The sequence below is a fragment of the Tenebrio molitor genome, chromosome X (genome assembly GCF_963966145.1).
Source record: "Tenebrio molitor chromosome X, icTenMoli1.1, whole genome shotgun sequence".
In the NCBI taxonomy this organism is placed as follows: domain Eukaryota; kingdom Metazoa; phylum Arthropoda; class Insecta; order Coleoptera; family Tenebrionidae; genus Tenebrio; species Tenebrio molitor.
The window spans coordinates 6,160,068-6,173,910 of NC_091055.1; the positions used below are offsets into that span (position 1 = coordinate 6,160,068).

The following is a 13,843-nucleotide window of genomic DNA, read 5'->3' on the forward strand; positions in this document are numbered from 1 at the left end:
TTTGTTCCTGTGAGGCAATTATCTTTGTCAGAAGAATACTCTGACGTCCTGAGAGAACACGTTAAGATGTATCTCTAATAAAGCACTTACTTCACTCGACGAAATTGATGTTAAACTTACTCATCTGTAATTGGTGCCTGCGCCCTTTGTTTTATTTGATCCTCATTTTGCTGGAAGTGGTGGGCGAGTGAACTACTCTGTCACACTTCATGCTGTCATCCTCGCCTCCAATTTTGTATCTTTCTCGAATTTGTTGGCGGCAATTATTTTGACTAAACTGTATACACACAGTATGCGTGATTACAGTGGAGGCAGTCGAAAATCAGCGTTTGTAGCTCCATTGAAAACATTTAATTAGGACTAAACGAGTTGGAGGAAGTCTCTATTCATCTTGTACTGGGTAATCTGAATCTTCTATTTTGGAAGTTTTTCAGAGACTGTCGACGCCCAGTTTAAATTAGAAAGCGAGCATATCAAAGTTCAATTAAATTTGTTCAGATTAAGTCTTTTGAAGATGTCGATAATCAAAATATTGAGTTGGGATTTCCGCAAAGAAGCTAGGGACCCTTTCCAATTCGAATATTTAATTACAAATTCGATATCCGTTCTTATTACATCCAAAACATGTATTTTATATTTACGAAACGGATGGGAATACATCCCACGTCGGAGGTGGAGACGAGATTGCCTCTTTCTTTACCTATGAAATTGAGTTTTCAGGGAAATATCTTGTTTTGAAGCCACTACCGAGATTCGTTTATTGTCCACTAACGAAAGTAATTTATGTGAAAAAATTGATCTACTCGAATCTTGATCGAAATTTACCGACAACAAAGTTCAGAGAAAACTGGCGCTCCTGACCGAATTTGGAAATTTATTTTTGGATGCGTTGCCAACATCTATATATCGTAATTGAAGAGGGTGTAAGTTTCAAAACAGACGAATAATTCACCGCAGACTCCGCGAAAACTGGAAGCCAGGCAGCGGATGATGTAGTCTATGTGGATTTTTCTTTCAAATTTTCTTTCAACCGCATTAAAAGTGAATTTTTTTCTTGAAAAATAGACAACCGTGTACGTCTTTTTCGTTTTGTAATCGCCGTATTAAAACTTATTGTGTTACCAAGTCCACGTTGGCGGAAGTCCAAATGGCCGGCTTCGTTTACACAAACAGGAACTTTTGATAGTTAAAAATTGATCAAGAACCACACTTGGTCGTACGCTAAGCTTAATTACTGTACATATAAATTTTTCTCTTGGACATAAATTTCAATAAAACGCACTTATCCATTTTTACTGCCCTCAGACATTGATGAATGTTTTGAAGCGTTTGTTTAAAAAACAACGCTAATGAATTGTTTGCCTATAGGCGGGCTGCTGATGAAAGTAGTAACACATTATCGAAATGTGTGGATTCGTTCAGAATTGTAGACAATGTTGTGAATTTATCACTGTTTTTCAAGATATTTCCCGAATAGATTGTATCGCATCTTGACAAACTCTTCTGTCCCGTCCAAATGACGTTATTTATTACAACTAAAAAATTGTTCGAGTTTATTTAGCCGGAATAACGTTTGGACTGAAGATTGCAATCGTTTACATCTTTTCGCACCCATCTAATGCTTGCAAACAAAATCTGGACAATGTACGAAAGCGGAAAAAAATTATAGATGAAGTTATCATCAATGAGGATCGTGAGACTTCAGGACACAGTGTTAGTGACGTTTTTATAACATCACCGACAGGTTTGCCTTTTAAGCATCAATGTTAAGTAAAGTTTGTATCTGTTCTGGTTCAGAGTAACTTTATGTCTCGAGCTAAATAAATTTAAAATCGTCTGGTGAATTTTAAGTCTGGCCTGAACGTAAAACTATATTATCAAAATAAAAGTGGTTAATGACGGGTTAATAAGACAAATGATTATTATACGACGTAGTAAATTCCCCCATTTAGGTTTGTAAAATGTGAAAGATCCACAGTTGTGTTTGTTTTAATTGAAAAGCGCCTTTTACAGTTTTATGAACCCTCATAAAAACACAATCTTTACATCTATGTGACAGATGCTCGGCAAGATTCTTAATCAAAAAGAGAACATTTCTGTGCAAATATTTGCGCTTGAAAAGTCACACGAGCTATTGAAATTATGCCGCTTCAATCAAATGGAAGTGATGCAATCTCAGCAAGCCGCCAAACAGTATTCTATTAGATCTGTTCTGACTACACTTCAAAGGATTTCGCTAAAGCTCGACTATTATTAGGAATTTTAGAAAAAAACGTTTTTTTAGCAAATGTCGCTTTAATTATTTTGAAGATTGTTAGAGATCTGGTAGACAAGTTGAAATACAGTATTCGGAGTTTTGTGGTGGAGTGTCATTACGTCTGTTGTGAAGCGCACTAGTTTCAATCAATTTCAATTTAATTCACTTCCCAGATTTAAAAGTAAATAAAGCAATTTCATTAGAATAGTCTGGGTTTCGGTTACATCTTACGTCTCGCTCTAAATGGAGCCAAGTCCAACAGCGAATATGCTTTCGGCATTTTATGTACTTAGAAAGGTTAACGTGCACTATTTTTATAGAAGGATTTTGTTTTACTTTTATCTAGTTACATAAAGGTCTAGTAAGAGGATGGAAGTTTATTTTACGTTGTGACTTGGACAAATGTTAATTAAAATAAAGTAAGATTAACACTGTGCGGTGTTTATTATTAGAAAGAGCAGATCTTTCAGTTCTGTGGCTCATCAATGTCAAATTATCGAGATAATTTCATCAAAAACTTACTCAAAGGTTACCACTCGAATTTGTATGAGTATAGAGAGTTTCCGCAGAACTTACGACAACTTTTGAATTGGAATGTGAAATCGATACTATGGAATGCCGACAAAAGTGGCTGACCTCTTTGTTATAGTGCAGAAGAGAAACAAATGGTTAGAATTTTTTCAATGAAAATTTTAAGCAATCGAAAAATTGCGACCTGGAGGCACATTTGGTGGCACCGCATCGTTCCAATTGTTGCAAATTAATTTACGGAAGATGCGTTTTAGAGGAAAAAATTGTGTGTGGTGCATGTTTGGCGAGTGATGAGCAATCCAGCGATAAATAAAACCACGCCTTTGGACGAAACAAAGATACGTCTTGTCTTTTTGGACAAAAGAAGTGTTAGTCTAGCCGGACGGGTCGGTGGAGCGTCACTTTCCTTGTTTGTTCTCCTTCTAGCAATAAAAACGGTCTTTGTTTGACTCATTGCTATATCGCTCGTTCAACAGCCCTCCTTTTGTGATACTGCAACGGTTCTGATTGCGCGAAATTTATAGCGACAATATAAACAGGAACTTTTGACAAAAATTTTCAGGGGGCGTCAGCGCGAAAATGTGCTTTTATTGTGTCCGTAAAATGATGGACGCTTATCTTCGGTAATTCCTCCCACAAATGACAATTCCGTTAAAAAATTTGGCCCACCAAAGCGGGAAGGGTTATCTTTATGGCGGTTATATATCGAAACGGGGGATTCATCTGGTGAATAATTTCATTTAGCGAGTTTAGATTTCACAGTTTTGAATTAATTGGACGGCGTTTTGTTTCTTCTCTTATCTCGGGTGAATTTAAAACCGAAAGAGCGCTCGGTCCGAGAGAAGAAGCAAAGGGTCCGTCCGTTTATTTTTATCTGAAATATTGATCGAACTAAGCTCGATTGGATTGTCTGTGTGTTGTTTGACTGTTTGAATGAGGTGTGAGAGTGATATTTCGTAAGATGAGACGTGCAATCCCATAATGTGGTCCTACGCAGGGTTCAGGGATGCTGTCGTCCTCTCAGACCATGGCGCAAGCGCGCCGAACTCGACTCAAGCGCGCTCTTACAGAAGTAACCAGCGATACTGTGTCCTATGTGAAAACGGTGGGCTCATCAACTAGAGTCCTTTTGACTTTACAGCTCGAAAGTTTAAGCTTTTTTCACTTAACCTCAAACAAAACGCACCCGCTCACAACTCGCGCCCAACTAAAACGAAAATGTGTTTGTTTCGAAAGACTGCCGCTATCACTCATTGCAGTTTGAATTTTTCGCAGGAATGTGTCAAATGAGCAGGTAAACACGTATTTAAATCATGTTCGCGCCATACTCCCTCAACTTCTTCGCTCCGACGCCGCTTTCGAAACTCCACTCTCACCCGCATTTTTTACAACTTCATCTCAAAGTCAAACATCACCATCGTACTGTTCTGTCTCTGTCACGGAGAAACGTTCACTTTTCGTGTGTAAGTTGCGGTTGTGAAAACGCGCGCCAAATTATTTCGCCCTGCGCTGATGTGGCCTCTCTACGATTTGAATATTTTTTAATGATCGCTGCTACCGCGCAATAATATTATCTGCAAGCCGCCGGTGATGGAGAACCCATCCGATGCAATTTGTGAAAAGAATAATTAATGAAAAGCCGGAGAGTGCGTAAATTTGTGTTAATACAGTGAAAAAGTGCCGAGGAAAATTCGGTTCATTTGCTCGGCAATTAAACAGCAATGGAAAATGAATCGATTTGCTCATGCTTAAGTTTAACGAACCGGCATTCGTCTGTAATCAGCATCGCTAACGTGACAATAGTTTTTACATAATGTCCCGACCATAATCCGTTCAGGCATAAAACAGCTTTAAGCGTTACCATAACGCTGGATCCTGTGCTTTGTTTTATGGAAGTGCGTAAAATACATTAACTATAATACCGTTTGTAATGTCGGTTTAGAATTCGCTTAGCTTTTATTTCTTCCATCTAGTTTACGAAGTTATACGGAAATTTATGTTTGAATTAAACAATTTATTAGCGGCGAAACGAAGACGCAACTAAATCCAACGCACATAACATTTTATTTCGCCGATCAAAAACTGCTTGTGCTAAAAGATAATTTTTTACCGTTTAATACAGTCGATGGAGAGTAAAAAAGTGTACACAGGGAAATCAATGGAAATTTTTATATATGCGATTACGACCTCCCGTGGCGGTTTTAGAACGGGGCGTAAAACGTCGTTATATTATTCTACATCAAAACCTTATTGGTGGAATTTTATCATAAAAGAGGGCCCCAGAGACACGAATAAATTTGTTGCTTCAAATACACGTTTTCGAAAATATCCACTAAAGCGATTTAATCTGCAGCAACCTGTAGTTGGAGAAAAATAAACAAAACATATTAACATCACAATACCCCAACATTCATCTCTCCAACACATTTTTGACAGATTGTACATTATGCACACATTGTTAAATACTAATTGTCAAACACTGGATACTTTTGACAACTCATTCGAATCACGCGCAAATTATGTTTTAATTCGAGATTAATTTTTGATAGTCACTTGAACTTTGTGCAAGTTATATTTGAGCCGAAACATCCATTTAGAAATTAGCAAACGTAATAATTTTATGTTGAACAAATTTCGGTGAATGGTTATGCTTTTAAACCCGCAGGTTTAACATAGATTTGACGATTCGTTATCAGTTTTTCCGAGTGCCTTGGTTAAGCTGGCATTTCTTTCTGTAAACCTTGAACTGCACGTAATATAAAAAGCAATTAGAAAATTACACAAATTTACAACTTGCATGATTTGCTAGAGGTAACAAACATTAAGTGCACCTTTTCACGGAAACGTTTTACTGTACCGTGTCCTTATTATGTTATTATACTTAAAGTAGTCGTAACATACAGTACAAGTGTAAAATCGACCAAAACTGCTTGATTAATAATTCGCATAAATTAGATTAAATGATACTGTGACGTTTTGAATTTATAGTGTTGTTTTTGAACGCACCTATAATCATTAGTTATCAATTTGGCAGTGTCAGTGCACAAGAAAAATCAATGTGGAAAAGCAAGAGTGCATTATTTTGTTTGTTTTTGCGGAACAGAGACGAATAAAATTACCCTAGAAATGCTTTTGGCGAATCTACAGAAAAGAAAGTATCAAGGATAGGAAGTCCTTACGATATTCTATCCGACTTGACAGTTCCTCTAATTAGTGAAACGAACCAAACAAACACGTTGTTATTGAGGGTATTTTGAGGTTAAGTGAACAAATCTAAATTTGAGCTACCCTTTAAGGTTACATGTTTTGTGAAAAATTTGCCGATGTTTTGATTTACATGTGTAGGTTTCGAATGTGGCAAATTTTGAAAACAAAACCTTGAAGATACTTGTAGTGGCACTAAGCACAATAAGGCATGCAAGATTTTTAACAAGTCTCATAGTGATATTGTCATTTGTTCATCAGCAGGAAAAGGCTTTGAACACTTTCCTGTTGGACAACAGTTTGCAACAATGTTGCGACGATTAGAATTAAGCGCAGCGCCGCGATAAAATTTTATAACTACATAGAAATAAAACTTTATTGCTATGATTAGTGAGCGGAATTGCTCATTTATACCATCAGTAATTTTATTAGAACATGGAAAATCTGGTCTTTATCCGCTGCCAGTGCGAGCTTCCTCGCGAAAGCTCGATCCCGTCAAAATCTACCGATTGTGACTTTTTATTATAGGTTTCCTGTGATTCTTTCCTGCTTCTTGGAAACGGATTTGCATGTAACGCGATCTTATATGATGACGCGTCTGATTTTGTAGTAAATCCGTCGCCTCACCTCTCGCCGTATTGACGATTTTACTGTCTCCAAAACAAATTTACATATCCTCTCTTTTCGTCGTAACGGACCGATTGAGCTTTTTAATTACTCGAACTTTGTCTGCACACTCCTCTCTAACGGCAATCGTCCTCCAGATCTCCGATGCTTCTGGGGGACAAAGACTTATTGTCATGCAAACTACTAGAAAATTAATATCAAATCAAAATCAGAGCGTCCCATTGTCCTGCAGTAATTATCAAAGTTATTCCCACCAGAAGGACAGCAACGTCTGGAAAAAGTCAGACGTCTTGCGAGATCTTGTAGTTCGTGCGGCTTTTACCATACCGAGACAAATTGGCGACCATATCAGCAGTTCTTTCAGTACACTCCAAACTTCAGTGCTTTAGTGACAGATAAACCACAACGGTGCAATTAAGACTCTAAAGTTACAACACGATTTAGGCGATTTGAGTCTCTTGATGGATTAAATTATTTTTTTTCGAACGACGACTCTGGTATTTGTCTAGTTTCTTCAATTTCTAACTTGTTGCAATTTAGCGCTTCTGCATCACTTTGTTTTCGGATTTGATTAAACTCAAGCCATCAAACAGTCCTCAGTAAAAATTTCACGTGTGATTATAGCGACTTTGCGGTTCCTGGTAGGCATCAAATTAAATTAATTCATTTAGTTGGAAAATTTCGTGCAAACACGCAGTTACTCTCGACCGAACTGCCGATGGAGTTTTTTAATTTAGAAAATTATTAACGAAATTTTGCTTGTCGTTGTTGATATGTGGGGAAAATTTGGTCAATCATAATTTCATTTCGCCATTTATTAAATATGTGGGACTAATCGAAGATTAAATTGGCACCCACGGTTGTAACCATGTTTGAATAAACGCCAAACAGTCAATGAGTTTTAATTCGATTTGAATTTCTCCGATAATAACAGTTATTTTTAAAGGAATGTCAATCGAATCGAAAGAAATTTGTTATTTCTCCGTAAATAAAAGTAATAATCGTTGTTCATTTCTTGTAACTACTGTAAATATCAGGAAGAGCGACAACAAATTATTCGTATTGAGTTTGTTGGATGTGATATTTTGATTTATTCTTGGTATTTACGGTGATTTAAATGTGGCAAGGACGTCGTTGAAAAACTCATGGTAGGAATTTTAATCATGGAAATAACGAGAAATGATTTTGTTTTATAATGATATTTCGCAGCAGGAAATTATAAAAAATTCGTCGATAGATCGCATTTGCGAAACCTTTGAAGTTCTTTTGATTGGTTTCAGATGGAGCAAAATTTTTCGATATTACATAAAATGCGATTGCTAATAAAGCCTTTTCCTTGCTTTTTCCGAAATGTGTTTTGTAAGTAATTCTCAACCCAAATGACAATATCTCTGAAATAGGATACCGAACACTTGAAACACACGTCATTAGGTTAGTGCCTCACGTTTTCACAATAGCTGCTTTCCCCCTCATATGCGTGCTTCTTTACTGACTCTTCTATCCTTTTACTGCAAACTAATACTCTGCTATAACTCAACCTCTTTGTTAGGTTACGAATTAGGTTGGATTTCCCTTGCTTCACAGATAATATTACCCAAGCGCCGCGTTTAATTTAAACAGACTTTTTTTCAGCGAAACAAGTGTTATTTTTGTGAGTGTAATTAGAGATAATTATGCGTCGTAGCGGAATTGCGTAAAGAAGCACGCACCGTTTGTAAATAGATTTTGAACCCCCAAACTCGTTCAAATAATAATATCGTAGCTTCCTGCAGAGACACACAGAACGCTTACTGTAAACAGTTAAACGAGCTTTATGCAACTTACAATTCCATTCCATTTTGTACATGTGCCCCAGATAAAAGCGGGGGATTTCTATGAGCATTCAAACTTCGGTTTAATTCTCGTCACCTCACCTCCTAAATAAAATCATCCGTCATCGCAGCTTTTCGGAATGTGAACGTAATTGTTGGTCTCATAACCATTTGTATATTTTTTTCTCGCAACTTAGTTATTCGTTCTTATTCCGCCGGGGAGCCATCAATTTTAAAAAGCGCGTTTTAACACCCGAGGTGACGAGGTTTTTCCACGATTTTTATGGCGCTAGAAATCCCTCCCATTGTTATTCTTTGAAAAAACTTGCTTTTAGATATCGCAACTATTTTAACACAACGTGTTTTCAAAACAAGTCTCTTCGGACTCCAAGATAAACTTCGACTATTTTTTCTCGTCACACCTTTTCAACTTTATTTTGTGACTCAATTCACCGCTCGTGATATTGACACAACTGTACATCGCAATTCTCCAGTTCAGATGTCTAATTTCACTCCTTCGCCAACTCCATTCAAAAAAATTGCCAAGTTTATTTAAATTTCATTACGATTTGCAGCTGGAAGGCGGCAACTGAACTTCTTTCCTTTTGTTAAATGTACTGTGTACAGGATGTGTGTCTGTAATAATTAACGCGTGAATCCGACTTCTCTTTCTCTCTCATGATCGAAACAATTTCATTTTGTCGTGTCGATTTTTGTGTGTAATCCCCGCATTGGATTGGGGTGGTTTTGTGTTAAAATAGTCCGTTTGTTTTTGAGAAAGTTGCTTGATTGGGTCGTTAACACGGGCTCTGGCGCTTAGAAGCAAAAAATCGGTTATACGTATAGACGAGCTTTGCTGTAGAATTTGTGGAGTCGGTGTTAATGCCCCAACATAAATCGAGTTAATTCAAAAATATCTTGGGAATTGTAATAACTCGCTTGCAGCTACGAAAGCCTGTGTCAACTCTTTCCATCCCTGGGGCGGTGAAAAATTCGAGCAGAGACTCGGCTGGGGCAAGAATGCAGCAAGAAGAGCCGGGTGTTGCCCTCGTGGGTCACGTGGACTACCCCCGGTTTATGGAGGAAAGAACTATAGGAAGTGGTGTGTACAAAGGTCCTTCGTCTGGCAGTCTCAAGCACAAACCCAATGTCGGATATCGGTTAGGGCGGCGTAAAGCTCTTTTTGAAAAAAGAAAACGGATTAGTGATTACGCTCTAGTTATGGGGATGTTCGGGATTATTGTTATGGTTATAGAAAATGAACTCTCAAGTGCTGGCGTCTATCGCAAAGTAAGACTGACATCACATTTTTCGCGAACTGCTCCATTTTGTTCTCTGTTTCAGGACGATTTTTACTCAATTGCGCTCAAAACTCTGATATCTGTTTCGACTGTGATTCTTTTAGGCCTCATTGTGGCCTACCATGCTTTAGAAGTGCAGGTAAGACTTAAACAATATTACGTGAAAAATTTCTGATAAAACACAAGCCCCTACTAAATCTTGTGGAATTAATTATAAAAGTCATAAAGTCCGGGATCTGGAAAATAATGAGAAGGGCGCCGATAAATTACTCAACTAAGCTAGCCACAACCACTAATCCAACCCTTAAATTGACTACCGACAGGGAATCATCGACTTGATTTAATTTCATAAACTTCAAACATTTCCACCTCGTTCCCTCGATCACTGTTAATACAACAATTCGACGAATAATTCAAATACGTAAAACACCCTGTACATTAAAAAAAAAACGTAAACTGGGTTTTGTTTTGTTTTGTGGGGAAAAATAATCAAAAGACATAAAATGAACATTTAAATAAATTGCAACCTACAGTTATACCACCGTGTGTATTGTGAGCTTTTTAATCCTTATTTAAATTTTTGATTTCTGTGTCTGGCTTTTATAACAAATGTCAATCAGTTTCAGCAGCTTCACCACGCATCAGTTTAATTTTGACGAATTGAATACTGATTAGGGGAACATTACAACATTACAACTTGTTGACGACGACTGAAATATAAGTTGTAAACTTCATTCCATTAAATGTCATTTAAACTTCATCATATTGTAAAGACTACCTACTTAACGCATCTGAAACTTAAGTTTTAGCGTAAATATGAGTAGGAACCAGTTCATAATTAGCTATGTAAGTTTCCGGTACTTCGTGTTTCCCATATTTAGGGATAGTAGGTGTGGGTAAACTTCCCTTCCATAATTTCCATATTTAAATAATAGAGGGTCTGAGTGCGGGCTGATTTGAATCATTTCTAATAAATAAGGCATGTTGAGGCTAATAAACTGTCTGTCAAACGGAATTCGAGACAAATAGGTGAATTTCTATTTAGTAGTAGGTAAGTTGCATCCATCACATATAAATGTGTTTGTGTTTAGTTACTTCAAAGAAAGCACGGTCTTATCAAATACTTAAATAAATTAAATTAGTTCGATTAATTTTATTACTAAAATGTGCTGGCTTTAATTTTATTCGCACAATATCAGATCAATTGGAAAAAATAACAACACTCTTATAATCACTTTGAGGTGATTTAAGAAAATTTAACTCTTAATTATTCGAGCAATAAAAGTCTACTAATTTTCAGGCCTTTTCGTTTATTGGAAAAACTGGTTCTAAGAAAAAGAATCCAGAAAGTTCAGAGCTGATCATTAAAGAAAGTTGTTGTAAAATTTATAACAAAGTAAATTTGACTTACACTTCCAACACGACAAAATCAAATAAAGCCGTCACTTCTAGATCAGTTTTATAAGCCTTTAAAAGTCGATTGGTTTAGGTATTCTAGGGCGACTTCGTCCAGTAAATGTCATTGCGCATCGTCACAAGAACATTTTCAAATATTCTTAAGTATTTAGACGTGCACCAAGTTACGTAAAAAGAGTTCAATAACTTGCAAACACCTCAGTGCCTTATTTATTTATTTTTATGATTTTTGAAAGCAAGCCAAATTTTTATCATCTTGTAATTGTTAGTTTTTTATCAGACAAGTCAATTTAAAAATGAACTAAAATATGAAAGGAGCTTTGATCTCTTGATCTTGTGAACATCACAAACATTACCGGCGATATTTACACAGCTGAAAAATTTTGAAAAGAAAATATTTGGGGTTCAATGGCATTTCAAATTTTCCAATCAGTATGATACCATTTCAACACAATTTTGTTTCATAAAAGTTTCACAACCTCGATTTCTTTTAAATCATGTTTTACTGAATTGTTTTGTAGTAATGCATTAAAAGTGAATTTAAATATTTCCTAACACAAAATGAAAAACATGCACGTACTAGAGGTACAAATTATTTTGCTCTTCATAAACAAGATATAGATAGAGAAAATCTGTATATTTCCAAAAATTTGTGTTTTTGGCAAGCTTTCACAATGCCTCGTGACACTGGAAATTTAAGCTGTTTCTTTCTAAGTTTTTCTAAGAAGCTAAAGTGCATCTTCAGTAAAGAGCAAGATTGCGATTACCATCTTTTTTTTCGATTTGGAAGATAGAAGATGTGAAGATGTTGATACTAGTGAAGAAGCCGTTCGATCTATAAAAAAAATTCTAACGTAGTTTTCGTTAAACAGGATCATCATTGGACAAGTAATTTATTTATTTAGTGATTTAAACTAGCAATTTGTTTAATTTTGTAACACGTACGCAAGTAGACGTAGCTCACAATCACAGTGGTCCGCGTTGGGACCTACGCTATGTGGCCTGCTATACAGTGAACAGCCTGGCGCTTGGAAAATATTTCCCGATTGTTGTGAATGTCTTGTTGTGTGTTCTGGTGTTGAAGTAATGTTGTTCTGTTGCAGCTTTTCATGATAGACAACTGCGCGGACGATTGGCGTATCGCGATGACATGGCAAAGGATTTGCCAAATCACGATGGAACTAGTCATATGTGCAGTGCATCCGATTCCTGGACACTATCGGTTTGTGTGGACGACAAAATTGGCAAATAAGGCCGGGGGGATCGGATCAAAGTGTGTACCGTACGACGTGCCCTTATCTTTACCGATGTTCCTGCGGCTTTACTTAATCTGCAGAGTGATGTTACTGCATAGTAAGTTGTTTACGGACGCATCGTCGCGCAGCATAGGAGCTCTTAATCGAATTAATTTTAATACGCGGTTCGTCTTAAAAACACTCATGACCATCTGCCCCGGGACAGTGCTCTTAGTTTTTATGGTTTCCTTGTGGATTATTGCCAGTTGGACGTTGCGGCAGTGTGAAAGGTATATCCCATGCATTATTCATAACTTTACACTTCCAGTGCTTTTAGTAGCATTTAACCGCATTCTCGACCACCCCTTCACTGTTGACCCTTCACATCGAATCTATCAGTGCTCAACATCATGCATTTTCAAGACCTTCATCAAAAACGGTCGATCATCTACAATCGATCACACGTGGTACCCACCATAAACTCCAACACTGCAATCATAAAAAAATCACACGTAAACTAGATAACTACGAAGGTTTTATCATTCTAGATGTATCAGAAAATAGAAAACAACAGTGTCGACTCTTTTAGTCCTCTGGACAATTACAAAATATTCTTATGTGTAATTTTTATTTCCGAATTGAAAGTAATAATCTAGAAGGGATTCGGAGCATTATCATCCATAAGGAAAAGTCTCTGGATTGGAAGAGAGCTGGACAAGCACTCTCAACCTTTTTTAAAAGCATTCCATTGTCTTTTTAATTTGGGTTGGTAACCTTTCAGTGGCCGAATTTGAAAATGTCATCGGAAAACGTTCGATCTATTTAATGTTACACTTTCCTATGCTCTATTAATCACTGGCTTTGCAACAAAATTTGATGGCGCTGTTGTAACTGCTATTCGTAGCAACACTAACTGTTGCTACCAGAAATTGGACAACCGTAGACTCGGAAAATGTTGCAATTTACCATTGGATATTGTAAAAATGCAGTTGTAGATCTTGTAGTACGCATCTAGAATGACTGATCACGGAAGCAGTTGTCAATAAGGTAATAGATAATCGACCGTTTAGAACACTTAGAAAGCACCAAACTTCTTTAATTTGCTAGTTGTGTTATTTGTTGAATCAAAGACTGCAGTTTTCTCAGAACTGTTGCGTCAAAGTACGCCCATCATGACAAGCTACTGATCTCAGACGATAATAGTATCTGAGTATCTGTGGTCGATGTCGGTAATTGGGCGCTTCGAATCACGAGTTGTCCCTTTAATGGGCGCTAAATATCACATATCTGGTGACTAACAAAGGTCTTCAGCAAGTCGATATTGGAATCACAATGAAGTGCGTCAACAAAGCAGCTTCCCGTGTGTAATAAAGTAATTAACTGAACAAAAACCAATTTAAGGAGTTTACATTTGTGTCCTAACACAATTAATCGTCGAAAGAACTTTTTCGCTAATTCGAT

General features: G+C 36.9%; 1 protein-coding gene across 7 annotated transcripts in view; it reads left to right on the plus strand.

Annotated features, from left to right (window-relative positions):
- SK (small conductance calcium-activated potassium channel) overlaps nucleotides 1-13,843 on the plus strand; it is a 69,757-nt gene that overhangs the window by 51,356 nt on the left and 4,558 nt on the right. For 2 of the 7 annotated variants that reach the window (XM_069060382.1, XM_069060384.1), the window contains 4 exons: nucleotides 3,786-3,893; nucleotides 9,376-9,720; nucleotides 9,775-9,870; nucleotides 12,251-12,672. In XM_069060382.1, coding sequence (XP_068916483.1) covers nucleotides 3,786-3,893; nucleotides 9,376-9,720; nucleotides 9,775-9,870; nucleotides 12,251-12,672 — 971 coding nt within the window. The other 5 variants (XM_069060383.1, XM_069060385.1, XM_069060387.1 and 2 more) reach the window with 4 other exon arrangements.